This window comes from Asterias amurensis, chromosome 16 (genome assembly GCF_032118995.1).
Source record: "Asterias amurensis chromosome 16, ASM3211899v1".
Taxonomy (NCBI): Eukaryota; Metazoa; Echinodermata; class Asteroidea; order Forcipulatida; family Asteriidae; genus Asterias; species Asterias amurensis.
In genome coordinates this window covers 1,460,565-1,473,142 of record NC_092663.1, presented here as the reverse complement: position 1 = coordinate 1,473,142, position 12,578 = coordinate 1,460,565, and the positions used below count along the sequence as shown (strand labels likewise).

At 38.7% G+C, this 12,578-nt stretch overlaps 1 protein-coding gene across 1 annotated transcript; it reads left to right on the top strand.

Annotated features, from left to right (window-relative positions):
* Positions 1-388: 388 nt before the first annotated feature.
* Positions 389-10,778, top strand: LOC139949230 (uncharacterized). The gene is made up of 7 exons (XM_071947623.1): positions 389-467; positions 1,248-1,312; positions 2,921-3,204; positions 3,809-3,887; positions 6,949-7,145; positions 7,650-7,763; positions 8,309-10,778. Exons 5-7 carry the CDS (start codon positions 6,972-6,974, stop codon positions 8,471-8,473), a joined length of 453 nt encoding a protein of 150 aa, XP_071803724.1. The 5' UTR covers positions 389-467; positions 1,248-1,312; positions 2,921-3,204; positions 3,809-3,887; positions 6,949-6,971; the 3' UTR covers positions 8,474-10,778.
* The last annotated feature ends 1,800 nt before the right edge of the window (positions 10,779-12,578 follow it).

Genomic DNA, 12,578 nt, shown 5'->3' with positions numbered 1-12,578 from the left:
TGTTTACCTTTCAAGGGACCATATAGTATCCAATGGACCCTTCCCATGAAAGATGCTAATTACATTCACGCATGCGTACAGACCCTGTTGGTTGGCAAAAGCCATAGAGTTGTGCACTAAGCAGACGCGCAAAGGCGTCTGCGTCACACAGCCATTACCAGTGTACAAAACAGCGCGATGTTCCCTCATTTTGCCAACCAAAACGTTAGGGCGCACGCGCTATGTGCAATTTACATATTTCATGGGAAGGGTCTATTAGCTTCCCGTATGAAATTAAAATGCAAGTTTCATAACAGTATTGCCATGTTTGAGGAAGTATTAAACTCACTCGGCTTAACTAAGTGTCTTACAATAACGCGACAGGGTTTGTTTCTGTTTACCCATCCAGGTCATGCAAGAAGTAGATTCCTGTGACCCAAATCTCATCAAGCAGTCTACCTTACAAAACATGCCTTCACTAACCGCAGGTAAGGTTATTTATAGAGAACTTGCTTTTTTAAAACGGAGATCGGAGGCCACTATATTGATAGAGCTGCATTAAGGCTCAAACACAAAAATCAGCTAAGCTCAAAACAATCTTGCTTTGTAGTGGAAAGAGGTTACCATCAGCCAAAATACCATACTTTGTGCACAGTTGGTGACTTGTTCCCTGCTCGTTTGTGCTTAGCAGACATTTGTGCTTAGCAGACATTTGTGCTTAGCAGAGCCGAAGACTAGCCCTGGCCGCGGCCTTACAATTTTGTTTTGAACTACAGTGCATCCTGGATATAAGGGGTCATTTCTGGGGCAGAAACATTTAAAAGCTTCATAAATTATTTCAACAGATTCACATTTCTTGGCAGTATACATTTGTCTGCGGTGGGTTTTGGTCGTCATATGTTCCTCAACACTCCGTCATTTTGTGAAATAATGCAGCTTCCAAATTAAAAAACTCCTGTTTTTGAACATATTTTCACAGTCTTCCTGCGTATGCAAGAAGCTTGACGCGCATATCTTGCATTGCGTTTGCATGTTAATGCTGTGCATTCAAGATACGGTGACCAAGAATTACATACATTTATGTCTTGGCTCTTGCATGCAAATTTATTTAACGGCATACGCACAACAGCAGACAACACTGATAGAGTACATTGTAGTGTGAGCTTTTTAACCTTTGAAGCTGGATTGTTTTAGTTTAAGAGTGTACAAAACTTCCTTTTATATAAATCGTCTGATTGCAATGAAATGTAAATTATGTTTATTTGCAGGGAGGCATATTACCGTCATCCAGGACTGGGGACTAAAATAGAAGAGCTTTACTCTCCAGTAAAAGGTAAATTTCTTTCAAACCGTTCATCATTGTTCATACCCTTAAAGCAATTTGAAGAGGTTTGCATCATCAAGGTTTTGTCCCAAATTTGAAAGGAGTTAACTGTAAAAGTGTATTAACTTTTGGTTTTACCCTTACACCGATGTGTGTAAGCACTGTATACTCAGTACTTTCCCAAGTTCTGTGAAAAAAATCACAGGCATATTTATATTACTCGGGTGTGATCCGAACCCACAACCTTGCAACCTAGATTGCGCGGTAGCTATAGAGGCAGTTCAAATCCTATAGTTGGTAAGACACTGCTCTAGAATTGCAAAGGTCAAGGGTGTGAAACATCACAGGTGTCGTTCAAACCTGAGTAATACGCAGTGTGTACTCCAAAGTGACCGGCATGTGATTATTGTCACAGGACTCGGGGGGGGGGGGGGGGGGGGGGGGGGGAGTACTGAGTGTACAGTGCAAACACACATCATTCTGGGCCCAAGTTCATTAAGCTATTAAACAGAAATCACTGCGTGACAAATTCTTTACTGAGCCAAATTTGAGTGGGGCACCAGCATTAACTATGCAAGCTCAATGTAAGTTTGGCTGGTAAGCTGTTCCTGCTTAGCGAAAGATATTTTGTGCTTAGCAAGATTTGGTGCTTACAGGTTTAATGAAGTTGGGCCCTGGTTGCTTCAGCAGTTGTACATGGGTTCAACTCAGATAAAAGTGTTACATGCAGTGTTTGAAAGATTTTGAGCCCTGTGCAAAAGCCAACAACCTTTTGGATCTTCATTTCTGGACAGCTGTTCATTGGGGGAGGGAAGGCATGTACATGTAGGGGGTTGTTTTAAAGACATTGGACACTATTGGTAATTGTCAAAGACCAGTCTTCTCACTTGGTGTGGTATCAACACACGCATCATAACAAACCTGCGAAAATTTGAGCTCCATTGGTCTTTGAAGTCACAAGATAATAATGAAATAAAAAACACCCTTGTCATGCGTGGAAAATTACTTCTTTCTCGAAAACAATGTTACTTCAGAAAGAGCCGTTTCTCACAGTTTTTTTATACTATCAACAGCTCCACATTATTTGTTACCGGGTTTTATGCTAATAATTATTGAGTAATTACTAATAGTGTCCGCCGCCTTTAAAGCCATTGGACACTTTCGGTTCAGAAAAAAAAAAAAAAGTTCACAGATTTACAAATAACTTACAGGGTTTACAGAAGGCAATGGTGAAAGACTTCTCTTGAAATATTATTCCATGAAATGCTTTACTTTTTGAGAAAACAGCAAAACAATATAAATTCACGTTAACGAGAATTACGGATTTATTTTAAACACATGTCATGACACGGCGAAACGCGCGGAAACAAGGGTGGGGTTTTCCGTTGTTTTCTCCCGACTCCGATGACCAATTGAGCCTAAATTTTCACAGGATTGTTATTTGACATAGAAGTTGTGGTACACAAAGTGTGGGCCTTAGACAACACTGTTTACCGAAAGGGTCCAATGGCTTTAAGTGAACAAATGATCGTTTATGTTTTTACTGGAAAGTACAACTTTTTTTATGGTAACAATAACTTACACTTTTGTTTTGTTTTGTTTTGTTTGCATCTACAGCCAATAGTCTTAAAGGAAATCTAAACATCAACTTGTAGATTTCTGAAACTCAAAATCATCATGCTGTCTGGCGTCAAACCTGAGCAGTCCTGTATGCTTCATTTTTGAGAGAAGAGGGCACCAAGGCATTTTCTCCTTGATAAAGGCCACCCTCTCAGAATGTTGTTAATATCTGCTGGAGCTTTTTAATGGCACCAAGGCAATGACCATGGGGCATGGAAGCAATCGTCTGTGTTGCCTCTGTGAAGCATAAGGCCTGGACGTTTCTTCACTTCGTCAAGCAGGTAACTTTTTATTAATGTGGACTTTTTAATACTACTTTAGGCAGGTAATCAAAACAATTTCTTGTGCCTCTTTAATGCAGTATTGATTTTGAGAACCTTTGGAGGTTCCAGAGTTAGTATTTAAAAATAACATTGTCGTGAGCCAAGTTCGCGCAAGCACTATTGTTGACCGTAGTTTGATTTAGTTTGTCTAAACTCTGTCTAGTCAACGATAGTTGGTCTATGATATTGACTAGTTGGAATCAACCTACAGAGCATGGTCGCATCGCTAGTTATCAACAGCCAGTTTCATAGCACAAACAGTGAGATTGCACTGTCTAATTCTTATCAACTTTTGATATGATGAAAGGGGGCACACCTAAAAACTTTCCCAGCTTTTACTTTCATAACTCTTGGTTTTATGTGGAAATTATGACACAAAATGTCAACTTTCCCAAAAGACCAGTGTAGTATCTTGCCTGCCTGAATACTCAGAGAATGTACAAGGTCACACTTATTGTAAACAAGGTTCACATGGTCTTTAGATTGAAATGAATTTGCTCTTTTATATCTGTACATATTGTTGGTATGTTCAACTTTTGTCAAACCTTCTTTCATTTACTAGATCAACTAATCTAGACAGGCGAAAGTGTCCGATCATCAGTGGGAGTACCTTTGCCTTGTGCAGTCAATAAACTTCACAGGTATGTTTTTATGCCCCGCCGGCGAAGCAAGCAAAAGTGGCATATAATAGAATTTGCCTTATCCTACTGTTTGCGGTTGTGCAAGTGCAGATTCGTTGTCCGAGTGATAGCTCAAAAAGGACTTGGCATATCACCTCCAAACTTGGTTCACGGATTAGTCTAGGGATCCCCAGAAGCCTATTGTTTTTGAACCCCTACAACAATTCAGTTCAAAGGTCTTTATGACTAAAACAAAAGAAATGTTGTCTGAGCAATAACTCAAGTAAAACTTGGCATATCACCTCCAAACTTGGTTCATGGATTAGTCTAGGGATCCCCAGAAGCCTATTTTTTAGGATGCCTACAACAATTCCGTCCAAAGGTCGTCATGACTAAAACAAAAGAAATGTTGTCTGAGCAATAACTCCAGTAAAACTTGGCATATCACCTCTAAACTTGGTTCATGGATTAGTCTAGGGATCCCCAGAAGCCTATTGTTTTTGAACCCCTACAACAATTCAGTTCAAAGGTCTTTATGACTAAAACAAAAGAAATGTTGTCTGAGCAATAACTCAAGTAAAACTTGGCATATCACCTCCAAACTTGGTTCATGGATTGGTCTAGGGATCCCCAGAAGCCTATTGTTTTTGAACCCCTACAACAATTCCGTACAAAGGTCGTCATGACTAAAACAAAAGAAATGTTGTCTGAGCAATAACTCAAGTAAAACTTGGCATATCAACTCCAAACTTGGTTCATGTATTGGTCTAGGGATCCCCAGAAGCATATTGTTTTTGGACACTTACAACAATTCCGTCCAAAGGTCGTCATGACTAAAACAAAAGAAATGTTGTCTGAGCAATAACTCAAGTAAAACTAGGCATATCAACTCCAAATTTGGTTCATGGATTAGTCTAGGGATCCCCAGAAGCCTATTGTTTTTGAACCCCTACAACAATGCAGTTCAAAGGTCTTTATGACTAAAACAAAAGAAATGTTGTCTGAGCAATAACTCAAGTAAAACTTGGCATATCACCTCCAAACTTGGTTCATGGATTAGTCTAGGGATCCCCAGAAGCCTATTGTTTTTGAACCCCTACAACAATTCAGTTCAAAGGTCGTCAAGGCTAAAAAAAAAAAAAAAAAGTGGTCTGAGCAAAACTCAAGAGCTTGGCATACCGACTCCTCAAGAGGTCTATTTTTTTTAGAACCCTCAACAAATTCAAAGGTCATTATGGCTAAAACAAAAGAAATTTCGTTCGAGCGATAACTAAAGAAAAACTTGGCATATCAACTTCAAACTTGGTTTGTAGATTGTTCTTGGGGTTCCCCAGAAACCTTTTGTTTTGGGTTCCTACAACAAACTCAAAAGAAATGTTGTCTGAAGATTCAGGTTAATTTTAGTGGGAAACTTTTGTTTGTCAACACACCATTTTTTTTCATGGTTGCGTGTAGTGGCGATTAATATAACACTGCACTTTCTTTAAAGGGAAGGTTCACTATTGGTAATTTTGTCAAAGACCAGTGGTCTAACTTGGTGTATCTCAACATATGCAGAAAGTAACAAACATGTGAAAGTTTGAGCTCAATTGGTCATCGAAGTTGCGAGAAAATGAAGAAAGAAAAAACACCCTTGTTGTAAGAAAGGAATTAAAGACTTCTAGCTAGAAGCATGACATTTCTTCCTTGGTTAAAAACAAGATTACCAACCAAATTTCCATGTGATTTTCTGGATGAGAGAGCAACAGCTGAATCCCAGTATAAGCAAAATGCAACAAAATGGACATTTGGTTGGTAATCCTGTTTTTTATTAAGGAAGAAATTTCATGCTAAGCAAATTTTTGTGCTTAGCAGCTCTATGAAATTGGGCCCAGGTGGTAAGGGAGGACGTCCTCGTAAGTGTCCTTCTGAAAGCATCCTTGTAACGCAGAAAGTGACGTCCTGCACGCCTGGTACCCTCCTCAAGCTCACTGTAAAATAGGGCTTTCACTGGTCTCTCATTGGTCATTATGTGGATGTTAATAAATCAAATAGTAAACCACAAGGGAAACTGACCAGGTAAATGGTTTTGGGTTTGCACAAAAAGAAGTTGACTAGACCAGGATTTGAACCAATGACCTCCAGATTACTTACCGGCACTCTACCAAACGAGCTATAGACGATGTGATGTAACATGATTCGCGCGCATACCGCCGGGCAAAGCCTTTGTGTTTTGGCAGCCAGCTAGAAAGTGTATGCAATCTTACCATGACTACGTGTCTTTTTGCCCGGCGAAACATGACGTACACAGTGTTTTGTTAACAGAGGGCAGTTTGAATGTAAACATGGGTCATCTCGTCTATATCCAGCCCTATTGACCCAATTCACCTGACGTCATCATCAGAATAATCTTGGGACTGCCATACTGGTGGGCATTATTCAGTGAAGTGCGCATTTTAGGCGACGGGGCATTTACCAAAAACCTATTGCCCACCAACATGGTGAGCGTGGCACAGTCACAGCGTGTGACGTGCATGTAAGGGGTCAATATTGGCAGTCTCTCTATGAGTTATTATCTTTGTTCAGGGTGCAAGTCAGAAGCCGTATAACCATTGGATGCCCTGTGTCCATGAATCACACCCAAGTTTAAGATACAGTGTGGGAAGCCGCGCAGTACCCGGGGGATCAGTTTAAGGGAATGCAACTTTTTGTTTCAGTATCAGGTAATAAACCACATGGGAAATTGACTGTTTCTGGTCAGTCGCCTTTGGTTTGTTAATAATAATAATAAAAATAACAACCGCATTTCTATAGCGCCTAACACCTCCAAAAGAAAGTCTCTAAGCGCTCAGAGGAACCAAAAGAATAATTAAGCATAAGATAATTTGAGTAGATGTGTCTTGAGAAGAGTCTTGAAACTTGAGATCGTGGTGGCTTGTTTGATGTGTAGAGGGAGATTGTTCCATAAGTGAGGTGCAGCAAACTGAAAACTACGTTGACTATATGCTTTGGTGGTAACTTTAGGGATAACGAGATTGTTACTTGATATTATTATTATTGTTGTTACATAACTTAATGAATTCCTTTTGTCGCTAACTCCTAGGTGTGGATTTCCAAGTCAAGACTATGATCATCAACAACGCCTTGATCGCTCTTCAACTCTGGGATACGGCCGGCCAGGAAAGATTCCGAAGCATCACTCGTCACTACTTCAGGAAAGCTGACGGGATTATCATCATGTATGACATCAACTCAGAAGCTTCATTCATTAACGTTAGGAATTGGATGAACAGCGTCGTTGTAAGTCTAGTCTCAACTTTATTTCAAAATCTCATCTCGCTAGTTTAAATTTACTTGAATTTACAGCGTTGTTCAACACCTCATTTCTTAGTGTTTACTTGAATTAAATGTAATTTTTCTTGTACAGAAATGTCCGACAATTTTGAGTCTAGTCCCAACTTGGCAAACTCCCACACGGGGATATAAACACCAAGTTGGCAATAGCCAATTTCTCTCTCATACAACTATTGGTTTAACGTCTATGATTATGAATTGCACAAATCAAGAAATTGTGATTCAGTAATTAGAGGACAATATTCATTCTCGTCATTGTGAAATCAGCGGTTAGCTTGGTAGGATTCGAACCCACAACCTTTTCAGACTGACTGTCTTATAGTGTTTTTGCAAATGAATTGTGGTTTATCTAAATGGTTCTTTTTTTATGTAATATGCTCAGAGGTCTTTGGGCAATGAGCACTGTATGAAGTGTTTATCATTCTATCTTCATTGTTTTCTTTTCTATAGGAATCAACGAGTGATGGAGTTGTACGGATGATGATTGGAAATAAAACTGATTTAGCTGAAGATAACCCAGAATCAAGACAAATCAAGGAAGAAGTCGGAGCCAGTATGGCGGAGGTGAGAAATCAAACTATCAAACTTTAATTAGGTGAGGTTTGCGGTAGCACCAAAAGAAGGTCTCTTTTGAATAGTAGGATTTGAAACTTTGCTTGGTGGAAATACGATATGGAAAGGTTTGCGTTAACACCATGTTGGGGTGGTTCTGAAAAGAACTGTGGTTGACAACTCAATGTTTCGATCACCATGCTCCAATCGTCTTCAGGAGAAATGTTAAGTTTTTATTATGTGCTTATGATCTTGCATTAATTTGGGAGGCAAATTATCCTTAGAGCTGAGTTGCGAAGGACGCAGCTACAACACGCTCGAGAAGCAGGCATATGACCACGAGGCACAGCCAAAGATCAAAAGTGTTTGATTTTTCCCGAGGGAGGAAAACCCTTGTGGCACAGCAGAGAACCAACGCACAACTCAACTCACACATGGCCCTGGCCGGGTTTCGAACCAGGGTCACCTTGGTGAGAGGTGAGTGCTTTACGCACAAGCCAACCATGCCCCCTTGGTGTAACAGCGCCTTAAAAACTTTACTTATTTTATCTTTTCAGTCCTACGATTGTATCTTCTACGAGGCCAGCGCAAAGAGTGGTCAGAATATCGCTGAAGCGTTCCATCGGATGGCGACAATCCTCCAACAGCGAGAAGACGAAGATATGGAGAAAGCTCTCAATCTGACTGACGAGGATGTCAATAAAGGATGCTGCGGCAAGTAACCATGGTAACAGAGGTAGTGAAAACAGGGTCTGGTTGATAAAGTGGAACATTGTTAGCTCTGAGGGATTTCATAATTTCAACGTTCAGGGTTGGGAGGTGTTTCGTCATGAATAACATATGATATCAAAATATTTCACTTGTTTTCATTATATATATTTTTTTGCAACATAATTCATTGTCATGCCAAGACAATTTAAAAACTTTTTTTGTCAGAAATTTACAAGTAAGTACTTTTCATAGTGTTCCCAATAGTAATTTGCAATATTTAGTAATAGACCTTTATCATGCTGCCTCCATCCTGGTCATGTTCCTTGTATCGTCTAACAATAATGCATGCGAATAATCATCTTGCAATTAGGAACCAGACTATTTTTTTCTTCCAGCCTCAGTTTGGTAACATTGATATCAATGGGAGAAATTCAAGATGGCTGCACCGTGATAAAGGTCTATACTTGCCAGACTGACAATCAGTTAATAGACTCTACTTTTGAGATAGCTTATAGTTTTTGAAAGTTGATATTTAATTTATACCCAGTTGACTTTTTTCAATTCAAATACTCCGAATTTTATCCACACATTGACTTTAACAAAAATTTAGAAGGGGGAAGTTGGATTTTATGTTTTTGTATTATACCGCACAAGACTACAACCGCTTCCAAGTAAAGTGTGCTTCCAAAAAACTATTTTATCGCTTCCATTTTTGTTTATAAATATTTTTCTAGGGAGCTTTGTGAAATGGGAGTATAGGGAAATTATTTAGCTGAAAATTATGTAGCTGTAAGCCTTTGGGGTGTGGGAATATTTTTTGAAACTTTTTGGAATATTTATCTTAGTGTAGAAGATTACCTGAGAGTAGGTTAATTTGAGCTTCTTGAAAAAGTAGAGAATTTTAACTAGTTTAGTCACGTAATGATCAATCAGCTTTGTGAATAGGTGTGTACATCCCTTTGTCTGCTCAGGACTATTAAGGTCATTAGTGCAGTTTGTATAGACCATGTGACATCTGTTTACAATGAGCGTGACCTTGAACATGCGTTGGCTGTTCTGGCAGGCAAGATACTGCACTGGTCATATGGGAAAGATGAAATTTTGTGTCATAATTTCCACATAAACCCAAGAGTTGTGAAAGTTTTGAGATGTGCCCCCTCTCATCATATCAAAAGTTTAATATGGACAGTGCAATCTCCATAAAATATAAAATTTTATGTTTTCTTCCATTGAGCTGTGCACAAATTGTGCCTGCTTGGTGGCTCTTTTGTAAACGTGATGTCACAGGTCACATCGTCTATAGAGTTCATGAACTTGGTTTTGCATTTCTGGAGCTCCTGGTTAATGGAGTTTATTGGTCAAAAGCGGTCTCCAAGTTAATTCTTGCGCAAAGAAAATTGTCTTTTGTAAAAGAAAAACATTTGTAGATACTTTTTCTTCAAATTTTTATTTTTTTCGTCTTCATGTTATGTCCTTTTGATCGTTGCGGGTATGAAATTGTAACTAAGGACCTAAGTTTAGCACTGAGCTGGCGATAGCCACAAAAGAATTATGATAACTACTGAATTAATAGCGAGGAAATGTTTGGCTGAAATGAAAGAGTAAATTTGTAAACAATTGTTCAAAATATATCGGGAAGTGTGAAGCGTAGCTAAGACATAAAATCAGTGCTTGAAATATTGCGACTAAGTCCATAATCGGACAACAATTTCTTGAATTTGCCAATCGTACGAAAATATGTATAAGAAAGAAAAAGTGTTTATTTAATGATTAATGAATAACATGTGCAATCATAATGCCAAGATGTGGAATCCTAAAAAATAATTATGTTATCGATTGAAATAATTGATGATACAGGAAAATAGAGCTGCTCCAAATACTGTTCAAGAAACAGTGCTCAATGATATTTTCTGAGAAGTAGAGTTTTTAATAATTTAAGTGTTTATTCATGACGTTATCTGTATATTTCTGAAAGATGTAAATAGCACGAAAGAATATTATATTTGCTGTCATAAAAATTAATATTTTACTTCAAGTGGGAATGTATTTTCAGTACATTATACAATCAATTGGTTACACCCAAATGTTCAAACACTCTTATGTTCTGCCACCCCTTTGTTCCAACACCCTTATGTTCTGCCACCCCCTATGTTCCAACACCCCTATGTTCCACCACCCCTATGTTCCACCACCCATGTTCCACCACCCATGTTCCAACACCACTATGTTCCACCACCCAAATGTTCCAATGTTCCAACACCCATGTGTTCCACCACCCCTATGTTCCACCACCCATGTTCCAACACCCTAAGTTCCACCACCCCTATGTTCCACCACCCATGTTCCACCACCCATGTTCCAACACCACTATGTTCCACCACCCAAATGTTCCAATGTTCCAACACCCATGTGTTCCAATGTCCCAACACCCATGTGTTCCACCACCCCTATGTTCCACCACCCATGTTCCAACACCCTAAGTTCCACCACCCATGTTCCAACACCCCTATGTTCCACCACCCATATATTCCAATGTTCCAACACCCATATGTTCCAATGTTCCAACACCCATATGTTCCAACACCCATATGTTCCAACACCCATATGTTCCACCACCCATGTTCCAACACCCCTATGTTCCACCACCCATATATTCCAATGTTCCAACACCCATATATTCCAATGTTCCAACACCCATATATTCCAATGTTCCAACACCCATATGTTCCAACACCCCAATGTTCCACCACCCATGTTCCAACACCCCTATGTTCCATCACACATGTTCCAACACCCCTATGTTCCATCACCCATGTTCCAACACCCATATGTTCCAATGTTACAACAACCCAATGTTCCGATACCCTTGTGTTCTGCCACCCCTATGTCTAAACCCCCTATGTTCTGCCACCCTATGTTTGTAAAATTAAATTATATTTTAGGTGACAGATAAAACTGTGAATGGTGTATGAACAAAAAATCTTTGATAAAAAGGTTTGACCAAGTTGTCAGAAAAATGCTGGTACAATCTTTTGAACTATTATGTTTTCCATCAATACATTTATGATGTTAACCTTTATACAAATTTCTTGTAAGTTTATCATTCAGACATTATTCCGGATTATTTTCAGGTGTTTTGTTTTGATTTAGAGTTTGGGCAAAATAATTATCACAATCGCAGTATGTTTGAGCATTCTTTCCCAAATTGTTTTTGTGTAGACATAAACAAAATCTTACACAATTTGACCACATCTTCATGTAACGTTGCACTCACTAAGAGTAACCAGAAAGTTCACAACTGAGCCAAATGTAATAATTGAAACTTTTTAATTGTAAAATTGTCTTGTTTAAATTTGCAAACTTTTGCAATAATTATCTACAGCTGTAATCATTTGCTTTTTTGTTGGGACCAACTATTAAAGACTGGGCCCAATTAAAGTATGGGCCCAATTTCATGTCTCTGCTAACGGTAAGCCCTAAACTAAACACCTAAATTAGCTTAGAAATCAATATTTATTGTAAGTGAGTTTCACTTTACATGAGATATGCTTATGTGTAGGAGTAACTTTGGTCTTATTCACTTACATGTAGTAAGCATAAACTAAACTTGTAAGCATGGCCCAATTTCATACAGCTGTTAAGCAGGAAATACTGCTCAGCAATCTCTGCTAAGCAAAAATTGAGTGGGACACCACAGTCACACCAATGTGTAATTTTGACTGGTAACCTATTTCTGTTAAGCAACAATTTTCTGTGCTTAGCAAGTTGTTGTGTACATACAGGGTTTATTAAATTGGCCATAGATAATGACGAATGTTATAAGCACAAGTATTTCACGGTAAGCAGAGACATGAAACTGGGCACAGATTCAATACTATAGAAACCTTACACCTTATTACATGTAATGTAAACCTAAATATGATTCATGCGTTCAAATAGAAAAAACCTTTAATTCAACGAGTCTTGGTCTGAGTTCTTCACTGTTTGTTGAAAAAAGTCAAGTCTTACCCCTTTTTGTTTTTTCAAAAATCAGCCGATTTTGTTTTCTTCAATATCGCTTGAAATTTTTATAATAGGTGTAATGGAGGGCGAGGAGCAGAAAAGAATCTTGGTTTT